Source organism: Syngnathus leptorhynchus, chromosome 14 (assembly GCF_054491065.1).
Source record: "Syngnathus leptorhynchus isolate UIUO chromosome 14, UIUO_Slep, whole genome shotgun sequence".
Lineage (NCBI taxonomy): Eukaryota > Metazoa > Chordata > Actinopteri > Syngnathiformes > Syngnathidae > Syngnathus > Syngnathus leptorhynchus.
Genome location: NC_141208.1, coordinates 267,501 through 285,767, shown reverse-complemented (window position 1 = coordinate 285,767; position 18,267 = coordinate 267,501). Strand labels below are relative to the sequence as shown.

At 45.0% G+C, this 18,267-nt stretch overlaps 1 protein-coding gene across 1 annotated transcript in view; it reads left to right on the top strand.

Moving 5' to 3' along the window:
- The window catches only part of gpc1b (glypican 1b), a 42,848-nt gene extending 25,973 nt beyond the window's left edge, over positions 1 to 16,875 (top strand). Inside the window, exons 3-10 of the mRNA XM_085930590.1 lie at positions 4,794 to 5,021; positions 5,097 to 5,260; positions 10,586 to 10,751; positions 10,836 to 10,966; positions 12,145 to 12,273; positions 12,564 to 12,697; positions 13,626 to 13,801; positions 14,292 to 16,875. Of these exons, the coding sequence (XP_085786716.1) occupies positions 4,794 to 5,021; positions 5,097 to 5,260; positions 10,586 to 10,751; positions 10,836 to 10,966; positions 12,145 to 12,273; positions 12,564 to 12,697; positions 13,626 to 13,801; positions 14,292 to 14,503 (1,340 nt within the window). The 3' untranslated portion in view covers positions 14,504 to 16,875. The remainder of the gene's footprint in view (positions 1 to 4,793; positions 5,022 to 5,096; positions 5,261 to 10,585; positions 10,752 to 10,835; positions 10,967 to 12,144; positions 12,274 to 12,563; positions 12,698 to 13,625; positions 13,802 to 14,291) is intronic.
- Positions 16,876 to 18,267: the final 1,392 nt, after the last annotated feature.

Below are 18,267 nucleotides of genomic sequence, written 5' to 3'. Positions count from 1 at the left end.
CAAGCCACCAGACCACAGATTAGAGGACCAGCATGCACACATGGAGGATCTGGGTCTTACCAGTAGATGAACTCTATATGTGAGCGTGCTGATGTGGCTTTATTTCTTTGTCAGCTTGTAATTTGACTTGCAGGGAACCGCTGAGAGGAGACGGACTTTTTGTTCGAGCGTGTACACGTTGGGCTTTAGGCGCAAAGCTTTTAAAATGGTGGAACAATGCAGAAAAGGGGATGGATAAATAGGTTCAAGAGACGGATGAGTAAGCGCTAAACAGATGGGAGAGGAAATTGATGGTACAGGAAAGTGTTGAGACCCCCAAAAAATCTTGGCTTCTAAATTGAAAGTACAATGTAAAAGGTCATCCAGGACACGTGGCGTAATGGTGGATGGCAGCCAGGTGTGCAGGACAGACGGAGCCTCCAAAGCGGCCAGGTGGTGAGAAAACCCGCCGGAGCCATTACTGGCATCTTGCAACGTAGCCAGCGCCTCTTTGTGTTTGTCTACTCTCACTGGGCACAACATTAGGTACGCCTCCACAATCTGAGGAGAACCAAAACAAGATAGGTGGCAACCATTCTGCCTCTACAAATCCAAGAATGCTGGTTGCGAATGGATTGCAGTGATTTTTTGTTTTTGTTGTTTTACCATCTAGCTGGCACACCTAATGTGGCCATTGAATGTGGAAAAATAAAAGAAATCAAAACCAAAACATATAACGATGAATACGTAACAATGGTTTCTTTGGGGTAAAATATCAACTCCATCCATAATTCTGATCAATCATGATGTACTTGCTTGATATAGTTCAAGGTTGTTTTGTCCATCAACATTGAAATTCCCTTCCTCTCCCCAACTTGAAAGTTTCCCCCGATTTCTTCCCAGCCTGGGAGCTATCGCAAAAATAAAACGCTGATCCCGAGCTGGCACATCAAGGCATTGTCGGCACCACTGGCAGGTGATGGCCAGTCAAAGGACTTTTCTTTCCTGTGTTCTCAACTCATTTCACTTCAAGGCATTCGTGGATGTGGAGTTTCTCAACTACTCCTGAGTAGCAAAGGCAGCCAGCGAGCGCGACGGCTGTCTGACAGCTGGAGAGCATCAGAAGCAAGGGCATCGTCATAAGTGCGCTCGTTGTCATATCCGTTGTCATGTCCGCATCGGCTCCATCATTGGTCATGGAGCTTGTCAAGAAATGGCTTTCCCACAATTTTGCCAAGACTAAAATCATCGTTACGGTCGAGTTCAAAGGATCAGTGCCTGTCCTAAATGCTTCGACAACTATGACATGACCTTGGTGAAAGAAAGCTTTCTTACAGCGCTCTGTGTTGGCCAAATCTATCATCGTGTACCATTTGCGAATCATGCTATGTTTGTTTATCCTGTCTGCTGCCTTTCTTATTATTTTACTCAAGAAAGCAAACTGGACAAATAATAGTTACGAAACACGCTGCCTTCGACATTGATTGGGCTCTCATTGAAATATCTAAAAGCCTAGAAAATAAAGCAGTAGGATGAAATTGCTTTCATGCAGAGTCAGCATCGACCAAATTGCTGTTTGCTGTGACGTGAGTTGAATTGTATTTTAGTGAAAAGAATAAATTACGACTCAGTTTCTTGTGCATTACAAGCACAATGACACGACACCTCGGCCTGCGTTCTTCAGCCGGTCATTTCCGGATGTTACCGGAAACCTATCACGGCACTCGATTGTCTCAGTTGATGCAAATCACACTTTCCATTGGCCCGAAGAAACTCATCACTCTTACAATGATGGATAGCAAGCCAGAGCGCAACGAGCGCAGCCGGCGGGCGGCTGACGTGATGGCGACACAAACAAACCGTGGGGATGAAGCGGAAAAGAAAAGCCCCATAGGTGCCAAGCAAATGGCCTCAGTGAGTGATGACACTGTGTCTGATGGCGCCTAAATGGTCCGTCATCTGTGCATTCGGTGTGCCCGGCCGGGACAGCCGTGTTTGCTGATGTCTCTTCTCTTTATTTTACTTTGAGCGCCTTTGCACAGATGGAGAGCCATAAGCGGAAAGATGCTGCGGAGAACGTTAGATGCTCTTGGGAAAGGCATCTGCAAGAACAAAAATGGACGCCAAACAATGTCTCCAGTATGGAGGAGAAAACGTCAGAGACTAGACTATGGGTCCAAAATAACAGGTCAGCGTGAGGCTGCTATGGTGTGCAGAGCAAACCATTGACACCTCAGTCAATCTGGTCAGTCTGGTGCGGTCGTTTTCTTATAAATCCAAATGAACCTGCGGGATGGGACCAGAGAGGGGATGACTTTGGAATCATCTGAAATTGCTAGCGATGATGGGCTTTGATCAGATCCCGCATGAAGTGTTTGCGCAACCTTGAGCTTTTGCCATACATTTCCTTTCATTACCATCGAAGTAAGCCACTCAGTATTCAGAAGGAAGGTTGTCAGATGTCAAAGTGATGTGAAATTGTTGGTAGCTTGGGCCTTCTTTTGTCTCTGGCCTCCATTGACATGATTTCTGCTCTTTCCTTTCCCTCACATTTCTAGTGCCCTGTCAGAGTCAATAAGCGTCCTATTCTAAATTCAGCAGCGCCTTTTACTCTGATGGAAAATTACCTTGTCAGTCCTCTAGTCCGAGCCTACTTACGATCCGCTTTAGCGGTTTATTTGATGTATTTGTCAGGCTATTTTTTTCCACTGCTGCCAAATGGTCCCGTTATTTGGCCTAAAATTCAATTTTACAAGTCAGCCTCAGTCATCCCACTCAGTTGTTCCCTAAAGCTTTGTATCAGTTCTTGCACATGCAGAGATGATAACAGCCGGACGACAAATCTTGTGGGCAACAAATCTTAACGAGGCTTGTCGATGTTTTTTTTCCCTCTAAACACTGCTCCAAAAATGTTATGGATGATGCACAGATAAGAACAGAATACATTCTCTCTTTATTAGGTGCACCTGCACAGTGCACCCTTGGGATCATATCACACAGCAATATGTTTATTGCTAAGTCTTCTGTTGTGTTTCTTTCTCAGAAACACAATCAGGTTCTCAGCTTAGCTTGACTCTGGGTCCTGTTTAATCATCCCAAAGTATCAATATTTGACCTCTCCTGGATCATAATACATTGGACCTGACGTTCATATTCATCTTTGGCAGTGAACGGCAGTTTGAGCTTTGTATTTCACCCTTTTGACTTCAAGCTATTCAGCGGCATAGAAAAGCCATGCGTGAGAAAAACGATTCTGAATGGAGATGCAATGAGCTCTCTCCATTGTCGAATCCTTCTGCGGGATAAACACGGACGGGCTCAGTTCAAGCCTCGATTGACTGACACTCGAAGGAACGTCGATGCTCGAGCTTCATTACAGCAGCTCTCGTGTCAGTAACTTCACACGAGATCAGCTTGACGACTGTGCTGCTGGGGCAGGTTGATGGCAAACCCGCCTGTCTCTGTACTCCGTTTTACCTGAAGGAACCCAATAAAAGAGCTCGGGAATAGACACGGTAGGCATTTCGATGCAGACCGATGGATGAAAGTGTAGCTTTTCAATGTTGTGAAAAAAGATCGTCCAACAACCTAATTGGACGCTTTGAAGTTCCCGACCGTAGTTTGCACTGTGTGTCCTACAAAGTTAGACGGGCTCTCCCATTGCTCCTTCCCTGCAGAGCAGAGCAGAGCAGAGCAGAGCAGAGGGATGCTGAGCTTTCCATTTTGAAAGTGGATTTGGGAGACAGCAAGACAGGCGTCGCTACCTTTATTGTCCTGGGCACAATCGGAAGGATGGGAAAGGTCATCCGTTGCACGCAAAAAAAAACCCATACAGGCACACTTTTGACAGGCTCTTTGTGTCATTCTAATGACCATCATTATTCACTCCTTCTCAAGGGCAACGAAAACGTGGACGACTTGCAGCCGTAGCTGCCTTTCATGTGTACCAAGGAGACATTTTCATCAAGTTTCTAATACTTCCATCAGATGAAATTGCTTCAATTCCCTTACAAGTCACGTGACAATGGCATTTCGATCCCCAGCTCATGTGTCTATTAGAATGCGAGACAGCTTGCTATCGAGCTGCCTTTCATTTCGACCAAGAAGACATTTTATTCAAGTATCTAGTACTTCCATCGCATGCTAATGTGGAGATATGATGATTAGGACTCGGTGTCTATTAGAATGCTATTTGGGGGAATCGGAAGGCGGCGTAGTATATTTCATATCGAAAGCTCAAAATAACTAGCCGGAGTGTCTAAGCTAAGATGGCACTTTTGAAGTCACTCTCTCACGTTTGAGGAGACACGTGTGCATCTCTGCTGTCACTTGCGAGAATGTTAGCGTGCTCTTTTGGTGGCTTGCTCGTGAGCGACTGGATATGTTCCCTCCTCCATCGGCTAAATTGGCCTCATGACCTTCTGGTTTGAGACAGCATCTACTCAGTCTAATCAAGATTTGAAATGTTTTGAGCTTGGCTTTCAACAGCTCTGCTTATGTCTGTGAAGGAGTGTGAGTCCAGGATGGAAACTAAGCAAGGCAAGGCAAGGCAAGGCAAGGCAAGGCAAGGAGAAGCGAGGCCACTGCTTGGATAATTCCAGCCAGGCGGGTCAGGATGAGCTTAGCATTTGAACATGTTATGTAACTAAGTGCTGTGAATGTCCCCAGGCACTGCACATATGGGCAAGTTTTTCCCACAACAGGCAAACCACCTCGTGAAAAAAAAAAAAAAGGAAATGCTGGCCTGCCTGCAAATGAACCGCATGTCCATCCGAGTGCTTTATCCTCGCAATACTTTTCATGCATGTTTCCAGGTTACTTTCTGGAGCTGCTGAACAACTCGGCCCTCACACTACAGGAGACGTTCACGTCCACCTGGAGGTCTTTCTACTCCCAGAACGCTCTTGTGTTCAGCGACCTCTACACGGATTTGAGGCACTACTACCGTGGCTCCAACATTAACCTGGAAGATGCGCTCAATGAATTCTGGGCAAGGCTTCTGGAGAGACTCTTCTTCCATGCAAACAAGCAGTATTCCATCGGTAAACACCTTAAAGCAGTGTCGCTAAACACTTTCTTCTTCTCGTATATCGATTGATGGGTTTTCTTTCCTCCAGGGGACGAGTACTTGGAGTGCGTCTCGAAGCAGCTGGAGACGCTTCACCCTTTCGGAGAGGTGCCCCGTGACCTCAAGATGAAGGTTACCCGCACGTTCGTGGCCGCCCGGTCCTTTGTTCAAGGTCTGGTCGTCAGTGGAGAGGTGGTCCGTAAAGTGTCCCAGGTAATATTTTCATTTCTCGTCCTTTATTTTCTGGGCCACCTATTTCTTGGACGCCACGGTGCCTTAACAGAGAAACGGCGCTCATTGTTACGACCCTGTTTTTCCACCGTGCGTACTGCCTCCCTCATTTTTATTGTTGTTGCTGAAAATGACTCCTATGCTCATAAAGCTTTTTCATCTCTACCGCAGCTGATATTTTCTGTTATTTATGTGTTGCATCGTTCATTTTAATGTCGCTATAATGCAATCACTTGAGCTCCTCCTCGTGCGAATATTGACTATATTGGCCACAAAACTATTGAATGCATTTGGTTGTTTCGTTATTCCCATTCGACTGCCTTTCCTGTTGAGGATCACCCTGGCTTTGCAATTAGTAAAAGACAAAAAGATCATTTGAGATAAATACCTTTGTAAAGAGGCATTCCACTCTTGATTAATTCCATATTTTGTATCAAATGGGTGGAGCACACCTTAGTCGCATATTCCAATCCGGGTTGAAGGCAAAACTTGATAGAAGGTCACCTACACCTGAGTGGGCGTGGAAGTTGGCAAAAATACCATGAATTTTGCTTCTAACTTGCCTCATTCGCATAAAGATATCAAAAGCTACACTGAAATGTGCATGCTGATTGCAGGGCAGGATTATCAAGCCGAGTTGTTGTGTGTAAATTATTCATAGGAAATATACGTTTCTCTGCTATAAGCCATCTCTGAAGGCACTTCAGTGAATTTGGCAGTCCATGCAGATTATTGAGTGGCCTTCTTTTGTGGGCACACCTGTGTAATATTCATGCTGTCACAAGTGTCAAGTGGATACAGACCTGCAGAGTCACCAATTTGTTGATTGTTTTTTATTTCTCAATACATTTTTGGGATCTTTTGAAAAATATAAATCAGTGGAGAGCCAAGCCCTTGTTTTTAATTGGAGGTCTGTCAGCTTTATATAGAGAAATGTATCTCTCTGTATACATTTCAATGGTCAAGTCCACACAGACGGATCCAAGCAGATTGGAAAGTCAATGTTTTTTCCCTCACAGTATCTGCCACTGCGTGTTATTTGATCAAGGCAATTTATTTCTTACGTATATATCCACACGCGCCCATGTTTTTGTGTGCGCGGGTGTGTGTTTCTACACGCTGTTTGCTTGGACATTTATTCGACTTTTTATTACGAGAAGGTCCGGAGCATACATCTCTCTCACTTACTCCCAGCGGGCAGTGTCGTGGAAAAGGCTGGGAACCCTGCATAAAATAACCTCGGCAAATATGTAGCTGATACATAAATAGACGCGTGAGGCCAACCTTGATATGTGAACATGCCAAAAGGTACGCTTTGCAAACTTAAGGATGGCTCATTTGCAAGAAACGTGTACGCTCGGCGTTACTCTTCACCAGCGACTCTATGAAGTATGGCCCTGGGCTCAGGGAGTGATCCCCCGCAACACCACTTAATGTCAACTCCCCCGCTAAAAATTGTCTGCCGGGTGGGTCCAGTTAATATCCCCCGAGAGAAATGCTATTCACCCTGCCGTGTATAAGAAAGGAGTACGGTTAAGATCAGAGCGAGACGGTGAAATCATTTTGGCTCGTAGAATGGGAGGCTCGCTATTGATGCGGGGTGAATAATATCTTTGGTGGGGGCGAGAGGGCTGTCAAGGGTGCTGCTCCCATGAGCAATTCATATGTCATGTAGGAAAACAGATGCTGCAGCAGAGGTGAATAATACAGCTCTTCACTTGATGATATATATATATATATAAATACAGTGAGGACAGATATTAGCGCCACTTGTTATGCTACTGTTTGACAACGCGAGGCCCATATGGTCGCTGCGGATCAGATCAGGAAGAGTCGCGGATCAGCGTGTCGTCATGTGTCGTAATAGGTATAACGCGGTGAGGTTTCAAAATAAAGAATTCAAAATCGATTTTTAAAATGCAGCATTTCTTCTCTCACATTTTCACAACTGATGATGTTTCATTGGAGCTGAGAGATAGTGAGTGATGACGTCATGAAAGCATCCCAGCTTGGAAATTGTGGAAATAATTGGCCCATGAAATGACAAATTGTCACGTCAGCACGAATATCCGGACACCCGAAATTAGGTCGTGCCCTATTTCGATGCTCTCGGGGAGTAAAATAACAGCAAAAGCCTCTAGTCAATGTCTGTTAGAGACAAATTGACCAAAAAAAAAAGTCAAAGACACAATATAAAATCGGTGTTTGTGTGAAGGCTCTGAATAATGTATCGAACACATTCACAAGATGAATGAGTCAGCCGGTGAGAAAAGCAGCGACAGAAACATCGTAAGAATGCTTCTCACTTGTCTGTCAACCATCCATCCATCCATCCTGCCAAGTGTCTCCTCTTGAACAAATGAGTTTTTCCTCCTTTGCTCACTGTCTTCAGCTGCTTTATTTATAGCTTTTCTGTGTTGCAAAGTGTGCCGTGCACCTTGTATGGGACTTTGTTACAATTAGGACGGCAATGGTAAGGAGACAAGCTACGCTATCATAATCTCAAGGGGAAAGTCCAAGTCGTGTGACTTAAATGACAGATGTTTAATCTCCCTTGTAAAATATGAATCACGGACATTTTTCTTCTCTTGCGGGAGGGAGGGAGTGCACCAAGTAGGCCATGAGGAGTGTGGATCAGCTCAACTGTTACATATTATCTATGTGAGGTTGGTCAGGTGCAAGCAAGGACACAGGCAAATTGCGCCCTAGATATTACTAGATGCTTGAATCAACATAATGGTACCAAAATGGTGTTTGCTAATTGAAGCCATTATCATGATTTTGTCATTGTACCATGCAGTGGATTGAGAAGAACAATGTGACTCTGTCTTCGTATATGATCGTAAATAAGTAAAACCGAGATAGGTCAATGAAACGAGACCTAGTACAGACCCCCGAGGGACAACATTTTCAACAGACGAGGCGGTTCACCAAAGAGCGTCAAGCCCAACTCTTAGAACTCTACATCGTGCAATAGGCGAGTGCTTTCATTTTGCAGGCCAGTGCAGGCTGGCCCATCCGACAGATGTGCGGGCTGCACCACAGACAGCTGACTTCACTTAAACCGCATCAAAGCGAGTCCTCTCATTCCTTTCGAATGTTGCGCACTCGCTGTCGCATGGTGACACGGCACCGTTTTGTGTGCGTAATCCCGCCCATCCGCGTGTGAGAGAAGCATTGTTCTGTTGGCCAGAACGGACGGCTCCTCTCCTTAAATACACAATGAGCTGAGAATAGCCACTTGTGTCTTAAATATGGTTGTGTGCGACCTGATGAAATTCTCCAGCACTCTACTTTCTCCAAAGACACCATCTCGGCGCAAACACGCCCACCGAGCATTTGCCCATTCCACCCCAGATGTGCTGTGTACAAGAAGAGAGCCCTTTGTGTCATTTCAATGCTTTGAAGACATCCCAATATCTCTGAGATGAGACTTTGTGGTCAACAGTGTCAAAAGCCTTTGCCTTCTTTTGAATCATTCGTCGTCATGATGTCATTCAACACTGTCGGCGCTGTGTTTTGTTCTGAAAGCGGACTGTCATCCATTTCCAATGTTTTTGTCACCACCCTAAACAGGCCTATTTGCATCTCGACCCATAATGAGCAATAGGGTGATTTGCACATTGAAAATGTATTTCTTATTTGAGTTTGACTTCCAAATGGTGTGCCAAATATTGTCAGCGGCAACCTCTCCTTCGCAGTGCTTAGTGAGAATTACAGTAAACCTCTAATGAGCAGGGCGAAGATTTTTTTCGTTTCCGTATCCGTCATTCCCGACCCCAAATTCCCAGCATTAATATGTACGAGCGAGGAAATCAGATGAAGGAACGCCTGCTCTTGAACTAGCATCGATATCACCCCGAGTTTTTTTAAGCCCTTAACTCCACTGCCAATCTCTCTTGGTGGAACTTTTAAAAACATTCTGCATCATCCTGTTTTCTTTTCTTTCAGACGTTACACTTCCTTCTTTGCAATTTCCCTTTCTCCGCAAAAAGTATTTGTCTGACTCATCCCTGGCTAATAAGTGGCAGGGCGAGGATGGGAGGAAAGGAGAGTTTGCAGTAAGGATGTGACTCATGTCTCATCTGACTTTAGATTAAGCCCGGGAATGCGCTTATTGCTTTTCTGTGTCGCTCATTCCACGCAAATTCATCATCAAGCTTTAGCATGTCGTTATTTTTTGCACAGTTTTTCACCTCATGGAAAGCTCAGCGATGGTATTTTCAAAGTAAAAAGAAAATTAAAAAATGGAATACCACTCCTCCTTTTTGAAGTTTGCATATAGCTAAAGCCTATCTGAGCTGACTTTGGGCTAACGGTGGAATACACCCTCGATTGGTCGTCAGTCAATCACATGTAGCGACTATTCATCACTGAAAAGAACTGCAGACATGTCAGTATGAAAAATCTTTACGTACCTCCTCACTGGAAGACAAACATTCAAAGCAGCAGTGTCAACCATTCACATTAGAACTTATCATAGTTAATAAGGTGGAAGCTTTTGTGGTGTTTGTGTTATGTAAAAACAAAACAAAAAAACCCCACACACACACGTTTTGGGCAAATGTGCCGAGTGAATCGTCTGACACATTTTAGTCTCGGGAAAATATCCAAAGCCTTTCTGACTGCTTTCAGGCTTGCCATTTTTAGCTCTGAGGTAGCGCAAATACTCTTACTATTAATAACATGATGATGTATTCTAGCAAGGGACGTTCGTAGTTCTGTCCACTCTTTCTGCCGATGCGCTTTTTTCCTGAACATGATTTGAATCTAGGTTTCACTATATCATCATAATGATCAAACCTTTGCTTTTAGGTGTGACCGTAATGTGACAAGCAGTGTTTCCTAAAAAAAAAAAAAAAAGCATCAGCCTGGCCCAGCATTTATTTCTATGCATACATCCTTCCTTCTCTCCCTCACGTTCACATCGAAGGTTTTGCATGCATCGCCGTACGCCCTCGTGAGCCAGGCTTACTGGTATTAACCCGGTTTCGCTTTTCACGCACGAAGGCCCTTTCCTGAGGGCGCAGCCTTGTGGGACAGAAAGGATGGATGGAGTGAGGCATGGCCTTTGCATACTTGTATGAATGTCAGAGCCTTTTCATTCACCGCCTCCAAACCAATAAAGGAGGTAGTCCTACAAAGTTGTCGATTTTCACGGGGAATGAAAATGCCTTGCCGAGTGGTCACTCAAAGGCGATAACCTACCACCCCTCGTGTGCTTGCAGCTTTTGTGTTCTTCTGTTGACATCGAGCAGAACTATATGCACGTCTTTCATGCCAATTCTTCTCATGTTTTTGACGCAGGTGCAACTGAGTCAGGAGTGCATGCGAGCCATCATGAGGATGACTTACTGTCCCCACTGCCGAGGCATGCCCACCGCCAGACCTTGCGTCAACTACTGCAGCAACGTCTTGAAGGGTTGCCTGGCCAACCAGGCGGACCTCAACACCGAATGGCGGCACTTGGCAGGTTGGAGGAGAAAGTTTTTTTTCTTTTTTTTCGGCGTGCACTCAACACTTGCATGATGATGATGGCTGACTCCCGTCTTTGTAGAAACTATGATGCAGGTGTCCAATCGCTTCGACGGCCCATCCGGTGTGGATGTTGTGGTCCTCTCCCTTCCCTACCGCATATCAGAAGCTATGACGACCATGGTGGAACATTTGGAGTCCACCAACAGCAAGGTCAGAACATTGACATTTTGGATGACTTCATCTTAATTTGTCTGTTCGGTTGGGGGTGCAGTTTCAGCTGGTGCGCAAGCTCTGGGTGTCAAACGCAGCCTCAGCTACTAACTGGAGAGAAAGTCAAGACCACTGATGTTGATAAAGTGTTTGATATTTACGGCAGATGACTTCCCGGTCGGTCACATAAGCCAATGACGGCGTTACTCTACGTTGTTTTGTTGACGCCTTCCTAAGAGCAAAGCGCAGGGTGGACACGCAGGATGTTGCCGAGCCAGTGTCAGTGTGCCCGAAAGTCATTTGCAGCCTTCCTTCTGTTTTAGCACCATACCTCCTCTGGTGACACTTCCATCTACAATGAGCCTCGGTGAGATTTAGGGGACAGGATTATTCATTTGGAGTTATGTGTGAACGTTCAAAGACTGGAGGCTATCCTAAGAGGGCCAGACTGGATGACAGACAGATTTATTGCGCTCTTACAGTATTCCCAGCGCTCCATTTATATCATGCCGGTGGGGATCCTTTATTTCTCAACTGTCATCCGATTGACTCATGCAAATAAGGAGGGACGCTTATTTGGATTTGTGTCTCGGGCTAGCTCGGATGCGCCGCTATATTTGGACGATGAAATGACAGCCAATGCAGTTCCACCGTTGGATGTTAGCGTCGATAAGGTATGCCAAATTCAATATGCATCGTGCAATCTGTATGTGAAGCTAAACTATGACATCATTTCCTCTTAATTGACACGTTGACTGTGCGCTGGCTTTGAAAATGAGAATTGGGTCTTTAGCGGTCTGATTTAGGATGTCGCACCAGTGTCATGCCTTAACAATTGTGTTCGATTCTGGTTGCATCGCTTTGGATTGGAGATTGGCACACATCTTGAGTAGAAAGATAAACATTTTAGAAGTTGTCATAAGTCACTGTTCACAAAAAGGTTTTTTTTTTCCTGGTCACAGAAGGTAGTCTACGTTTTGGGTAGGTTCACTACTTATATTTGAAGACATTACAAGGGAAAGAGTAAGCTGTTGACATTGATTGTTACTTTTCTGTCCTTCCAATGTGCCCCTTGTCCTAACTACTTTGTTTGAATCAAACTTCTATTCACCTTTCTCAACATGTTCTTTCTCCATTTCTGCCTGTTCTTTTCTTCCTCCTTCTCGATCACAACCCAGTTGATTCTGGCGTGCGGCCCGCTCCGAGAAAAATCCGTCGGCGCCGCAGAAGCCGACGTCTTCCCGAAGAACGAAAAGGTCACAATCGAGGAGAGGTCGGCGAGCAGCGCGAACAAACTTGGCCGACTGGTGAGCTGCGAAATATTACGGAGATGACTCTCTGATGACAAAGTCTGGCCAATACCACAGGATGTTTTATGGGGCAGAAAGAACTGCTAAGCACAGACAATTACATTCTTTTTATGGTCCTTCCACCTTTCCACTCATGAGGTCATTCCACGTTTGGGTGGATGAATCGAGCGCACGGCTCACTTGGAGGACGACGGGACTTGTTCCCTCCCGTCCCTCCGTGGAATATGGTGATGGCAATTTGGGGCCAAAGTAGAAAAGAACATCTGTTGTCCTTCACTGTGTTCCAGGTGTCTGAAGTAACTATGAGGCTGAGGGACATGCAGCCATATTGGATTTCTCTCCCGGGAATGCTGTGCAGCGATCGAGTGGCCACGGGCGCGGGTGCTGAAGATAGGTGCTGGAACGGAATGACCCGCGCCAGGTAGGGGACGGAGATTTCACATTGATCCAAGAGACTCCATTCGTTTCATTTGGCCTCTGCCGGCCGGCCTTTTTTTCTTGAGCTAAAACCTTCCAAATGGGATTTAGGGAGTTTGCAGCAAGAACCCTTGAACCCTGAATGAGTCCCGTAGCCCACTCTACGGTTGGTGGTCTGTGTTCAACTTATCAAATGAATCACGTAGAGGACCGGACCTGCCGCTCAAGGCTAGGAATGCTCGGCTTTCAACCCTTTTGAATGTAAGCTAGATTTACAAATGAACTGTATTTTTGTCCGCTGTATCAATATAAAAAACAAAGACGATTAATCGTGTACACCCACCCAATGAACAATGCAAAGCGAACGAACAGCATCCATTTCTGTCAAATACTTTAAGCAACAGATATTTGTGCGCAAGTGGTGCAATATAACAAATACAGCAAAACACCTCTGCAAAACAACCTCGTATCACTGGTGCTTCCTGACTTTTGAGAGACAGGGAGACAGAGAGAGCGAGAGAGCGAGCGAGAGAGAGAGAGAGAGAGAGAGAGAGAGAGAGAGAGAGAGACCGTTTTTTGTTTGCATCTGAATGACTCTATCGCAATACACTGCCTGCTGGTGGCCAGGTTGTGCACATGCGAAAGAGGCACAACATCGGCTTGCACAAATTGTGTCCCTTTCTCTTCTCACTGCAAATAGGCTGTGCCCGCTAATGCCATTTTCTTCAATTCAAGTCCAAATCTCATGGCATCGCTGCTGTATAAATAGAAATACTGTAAATCGAACTCATTTGGCGCAGAACAAAAATGCCACATATCTGAAATGGCAGACTCCCAATAACCAGATCCTTTGTCAGAATACATTCCATTTCTCACTTTTCTTTAGCGTGCAGCAGTTGCATGCTTCTCACTCGTAAACATTTGTGTTCCAGATACCTCCCCGAAGTCATCGGCGACGGCCTGGCGAGCCAAATCAACAACCCCGAAGTGGAAATCGACATCACCAAGCCAGACATGGCAATAAGGCAGCAGATCATGCAGCTGAAGATCATGACGCACCGCCTAAAGAATGCGCTGAATGGCAACGATGTCGACTTCCAGGACACCAGTGAGTACGAGCGCCACGAAGCTCAACAGCACGTTTCACAAAAATGACATATCCAGAATTCTGCCTTTTCCAAAATAACTCGGAAGGCCCGATCGCAGACGACCGCAGTGCGTCTGTCCCATTGTGGATGAAGTAAATGATACCTCCAACTTTTGGCAGAAAGTCTCATAAATCTGTCAACGTGACAAATGCCACGAAGGAAGGACTGTACAATAGGCGAGGCGTGTCAGAAAAGCTCCGGGATCGATCCAATCTCTCAGTGTCTGCTTTCTACAGGTGTAGAGGTGCACTGCAATAATACGAGCACCCCGCACGCGCCTTTGCGATCGCCGGGCGTCTCCATAAGATTATCCCGAGCCGTTGTTTTGGGCTTTGAGATGTGTGAAGGCATCTCGACTGAGTCATCTTGAGCAAAGTCGAGCAGGAAACCCGCGAGTCACATTTTCCTCATCCTGTGTGGGGTTAGAAAAAGATTGCCTTGTGTCCATAGGCGATGATTCCAGCGGCTCCGGAAGCGGCGCCATTTGCACCGACGAAGCGTGTTCCCGATCCCATCGCATCGTGGTGCCCGTCACCGAGCGACCCGTGTACCCCTACCCTCCCGAAAACAAGAAGGTGGTGAAAGGCTCGGCCGGTCAGAACCTCCCTTCCGTCTCCACTTCTCTCCTTGCCCTGCTTGTTTTGCTGCTGCGGCTGCGATAATGGCCAGCGAGGAGAGCCGCCGGCTGAGACTGACTGAGGTTGGGACCGGCTTTGGGCTTGGTGATGCTTCGAGAAGGGGGGTGCGGGGCGGGGCGGGGCGGGGCGGGGCGGGGCGGGGGAGACGAGAGGTCCGGGTGTTAGTTACTCTGCCAAAACCTCTCTTTGTATCAAGAATTTGGACGGACTTTGTTTTGAGTTGGGATGAGAAGAAAAATGGAATTACAAGTCTTCAAAAATGCGCTCTTGTCTTTCATCTCTCGCTATAATACGACACCGTTCGAGCTGTTTTGGGGATTTTTTGTTTTTTAAACGGTGTTTGGGGCAATTGTACCGAAAAGTCGTGTTTCACACTAACACCCTTGGCATGCATTTCTTAGCTCTCCTTTAATGGCACTTAGTGAGTGATTTGATGGTATTATTTATTTGTTGAGAACTGACCCCGAGTGATTTAATCACTCCCTAATTTGAGGAGGTGGGCAAACTAACCATTATTTGCATACAAATGTCAACTCTACGTGCAATTTTCTTCATCTGACTCAGCTGCCCTCAAAATTGGGTCATTCTCCCTCCCTCATTCCTCACGTCACATGACCTTTGTTCTTTTCTGATAAAGCACGCCTTTGTGCGTCAAACCTCAATGTCAGGATTTTCGGCCCGTCTCGTTCTGGAGAGAAAGAAGCTCGCGGGGGAGTTCCAAAATAATCTTGATTGTCAAAAAACCCTGATTTTGACTGATTTTAGTATTCCCCCGGCGACTCGCGGCAGGGCTGGGTCCCTGGCGAGTAAGTGACACGCCCCCCACCGAGGAATTGCAAAAGCAGTACTTTTGTCTCAAAGCGGAAGTCATGTCGTTTGGTTTTTTTTACTTGACTCCCACTTGAATGACGCTCCACATCTCACTTCTCCATGATTTCTTGCAGCACCACTTTTGTCCAAACAGAGCTACGCACACACACACTTACAGCAATATAAGTACCCTGGAACTGAGATAGCGCCAAAGCACTACCTTTGTCTAAATGAAGCTCCTCAACTTACTTCAATGCAGTGCTTTTTTTTTTCTTTGCTTTTATTTTTCAAGAGAACCATTGCTTCTGCAGTAGACGGGGGCTATCCACTATAATCCAAAATGCTACTTTTTTGATGGATTATTTCTTTGTCGTAGCAATGCTTCTTGCCAGTTTATCGTGTATATTTATTTCCGTGGCAAAGGATGGCCCGTGCGTAAGGAACAGCACAATCCCGTCGAGAACGTGTCAAATCTTTGTATGGTCACAACTCCAAAAAAAAAAAAAAAATCAACAAACCACAATCTTTTAGTTTTCTGCTTCTATGAAAAGAAAAAAAAATGCACCTGTGTCTATGATACTGCAGCTCCATGTTAAGATGTCGAGACTTTTGTCTAAGTTTAACAAGCACATTTTTGAATGATAGTTCTGAAATGGGATCTCGTCATGCGTGTTTGTGTAGCACGGATGTGTGTACGTGTGTGTGTGTGTGTGTGTGTGTGTGTGTGTGTGTGTGTGTGTGTGTGTGTGTGTGTGTGTGTGTGTGTGTGTGTGTGTGTGTGTGTGTGTGTGTGAGTTTGCGTCGTGAAATGACGTCTGCCTTCGACTGCCTTTGTCACTTTGCCCGGCGTTGGGGCTCAAGTCTGACATTTGAAACAGTTGCGAATAAGATAATTAAGAAAAAGAAAGTAAGAACGCTATAGGATTTTTTTTCCCTCGAGATAAATCCGAATGTGAAATTACACGTTTGTCTTTATAATGAATGAGAAGGAATCCAGCTGTGATGGTGACATTCCAATTCAAATAGCACGTCCATCTTTACACTAGCGGCGTCACAGCTTGAACGCTCAGATTCTTCACCCGCATCTTCTGTCTTTGGCTCCTTTGCTTTTTGATTCGACTCCAAGCCACCCCCTACTATTTTTTATTGAAAACCTGCACTTTTTATGTGGCCGATAAGTGACACGAGGCCAAGTATGCAAAGTCAACACCCTCATGAGATGAACGATCGATTCGAAGATGAGCGTATGCAAATGAGCACGGCCAGGTGAGACGTCTCTAAGGTGACAACGCAAAGCGAGAGCGAGGTGTGTGTGCTTTGACGCTGCTCTCCAGTCATTCACGGAGGCGCCGTGTTGCAAATATGCTTTGAAAGAACCTCAATGCTCCACTCAGTTCAATTTGGAGGGAGAAAGAAATAGCAACGACATGTTTGGCTTTCTTGTTTTGATTGACTTGATGGTTCCGTTGTTATGGGAAATCTGTGGCGAGAACAAATGCCAGAGAGAGGTTGGAAAAGAACAATGCAGATGTCTTGTTTGCTGTTGTATCTAAACTTGTCAATTATAAACATTATACGATTTTCAATTTGTGAGTGTCCTGTTTCATTCCTACGATTTGCATTCCTCTTTGTGTTCATTGCATATCTAAAACTGGGAGACAAGAAGTATAATGAAGGGATTCAAATGCTTTATTTCAATAAGGGAACTCATTTTTCTGCCTTTATTTCTAATTCATTTAATTGTAATTCATAAAACATCTGCGGGATTCAACAACGTTGTTGAGACCTTCTTGTCTGAATCTTAGGAATGTGGCGTCAAAGTGTGTTGGTAAGGCTTTGCAAATGCTTTCACTTCCATCTCGTGGTGAGTTTGGATGAATACAATATAGGGCTTCCAAATGTGAGTATGCAGAACCAACTTGACTGTTTACACTCGCGAGTGTGCCTGCATATTCATTCGAGGATACCAATGACATGACAGAAATGTCCCAATTGTTTAAAAAAAAAAAAGAAAAAAACCCCGCAGAAACGAGTTCTTAAATTGCCCTTCCCCGACCTTATTCATCAAACTGCACTACGTAATCTTGGCCGCTAACGGGCGCCAAAAGCCCACATGTTGCTTCAGTTGACGACTGCTTTCTTACAGTGGATGTTTTTTTAAATTGAAATGATAATGACTCGAGTGGCGCTGTAGGTGCTTCACATTTCAATGTCGATGCATTTTAGAGATAGACCTTTGGCAATACAATACTAAAATAAATCATGATTTATAAATCAAATGACATTCCATTTCCTTCCTTCCTTCCTTCATTCATGAATGATTGTTTTGACCCTAAACCTAACACTTAACGCCAACTTATGTCATACGGTCGTTTTGCATGCCTGTTTTTTGCAACCTGATTTCTCTTGCCACATACATATCACCTCTCTCATCCATCATCGAGCCCTCAATGAGCTGACAAAACGGGCGCACGGTCCTAAATGGAAAAATCATTGAGTGGGAACCTACCAAGTAACGAGGGCCACAAGTATGGAGGTATTCACTCATGTTCCCCTTTCTTGTTTCATCTTTGGAAAGATTGAGGAGTATTTTGTGGTGCTGGTTGTTCATTGTTTGTGACATTTAGAATGTGTAAGCCTACAATGGATCCATCAAGCATCACTTATTGATTTGCTGATGCGGGATTGCAGTTGCCTCCAAAGGTCAATGTTATTATCAAAAGGTCCAACCGTGGGTTTCGCTCCTGTACTTTACTGCCGTCGGTTATCTTTGTCATAAATAAATATTCATGCGTTGGGGCTCGCGCCAGTGATTTCACCGCTTCTTTGACTTTGTGTTTGTTCATTTGGGCACAAAAAAATAATAATAACAACAACCAATGCAGCTAATTAAATGACACACTTGTCACAAATTATTCGTGAAGAATAAAAACAAAACAAATGTAGCAAATTAAATGATGTACTCACACTTGACACAA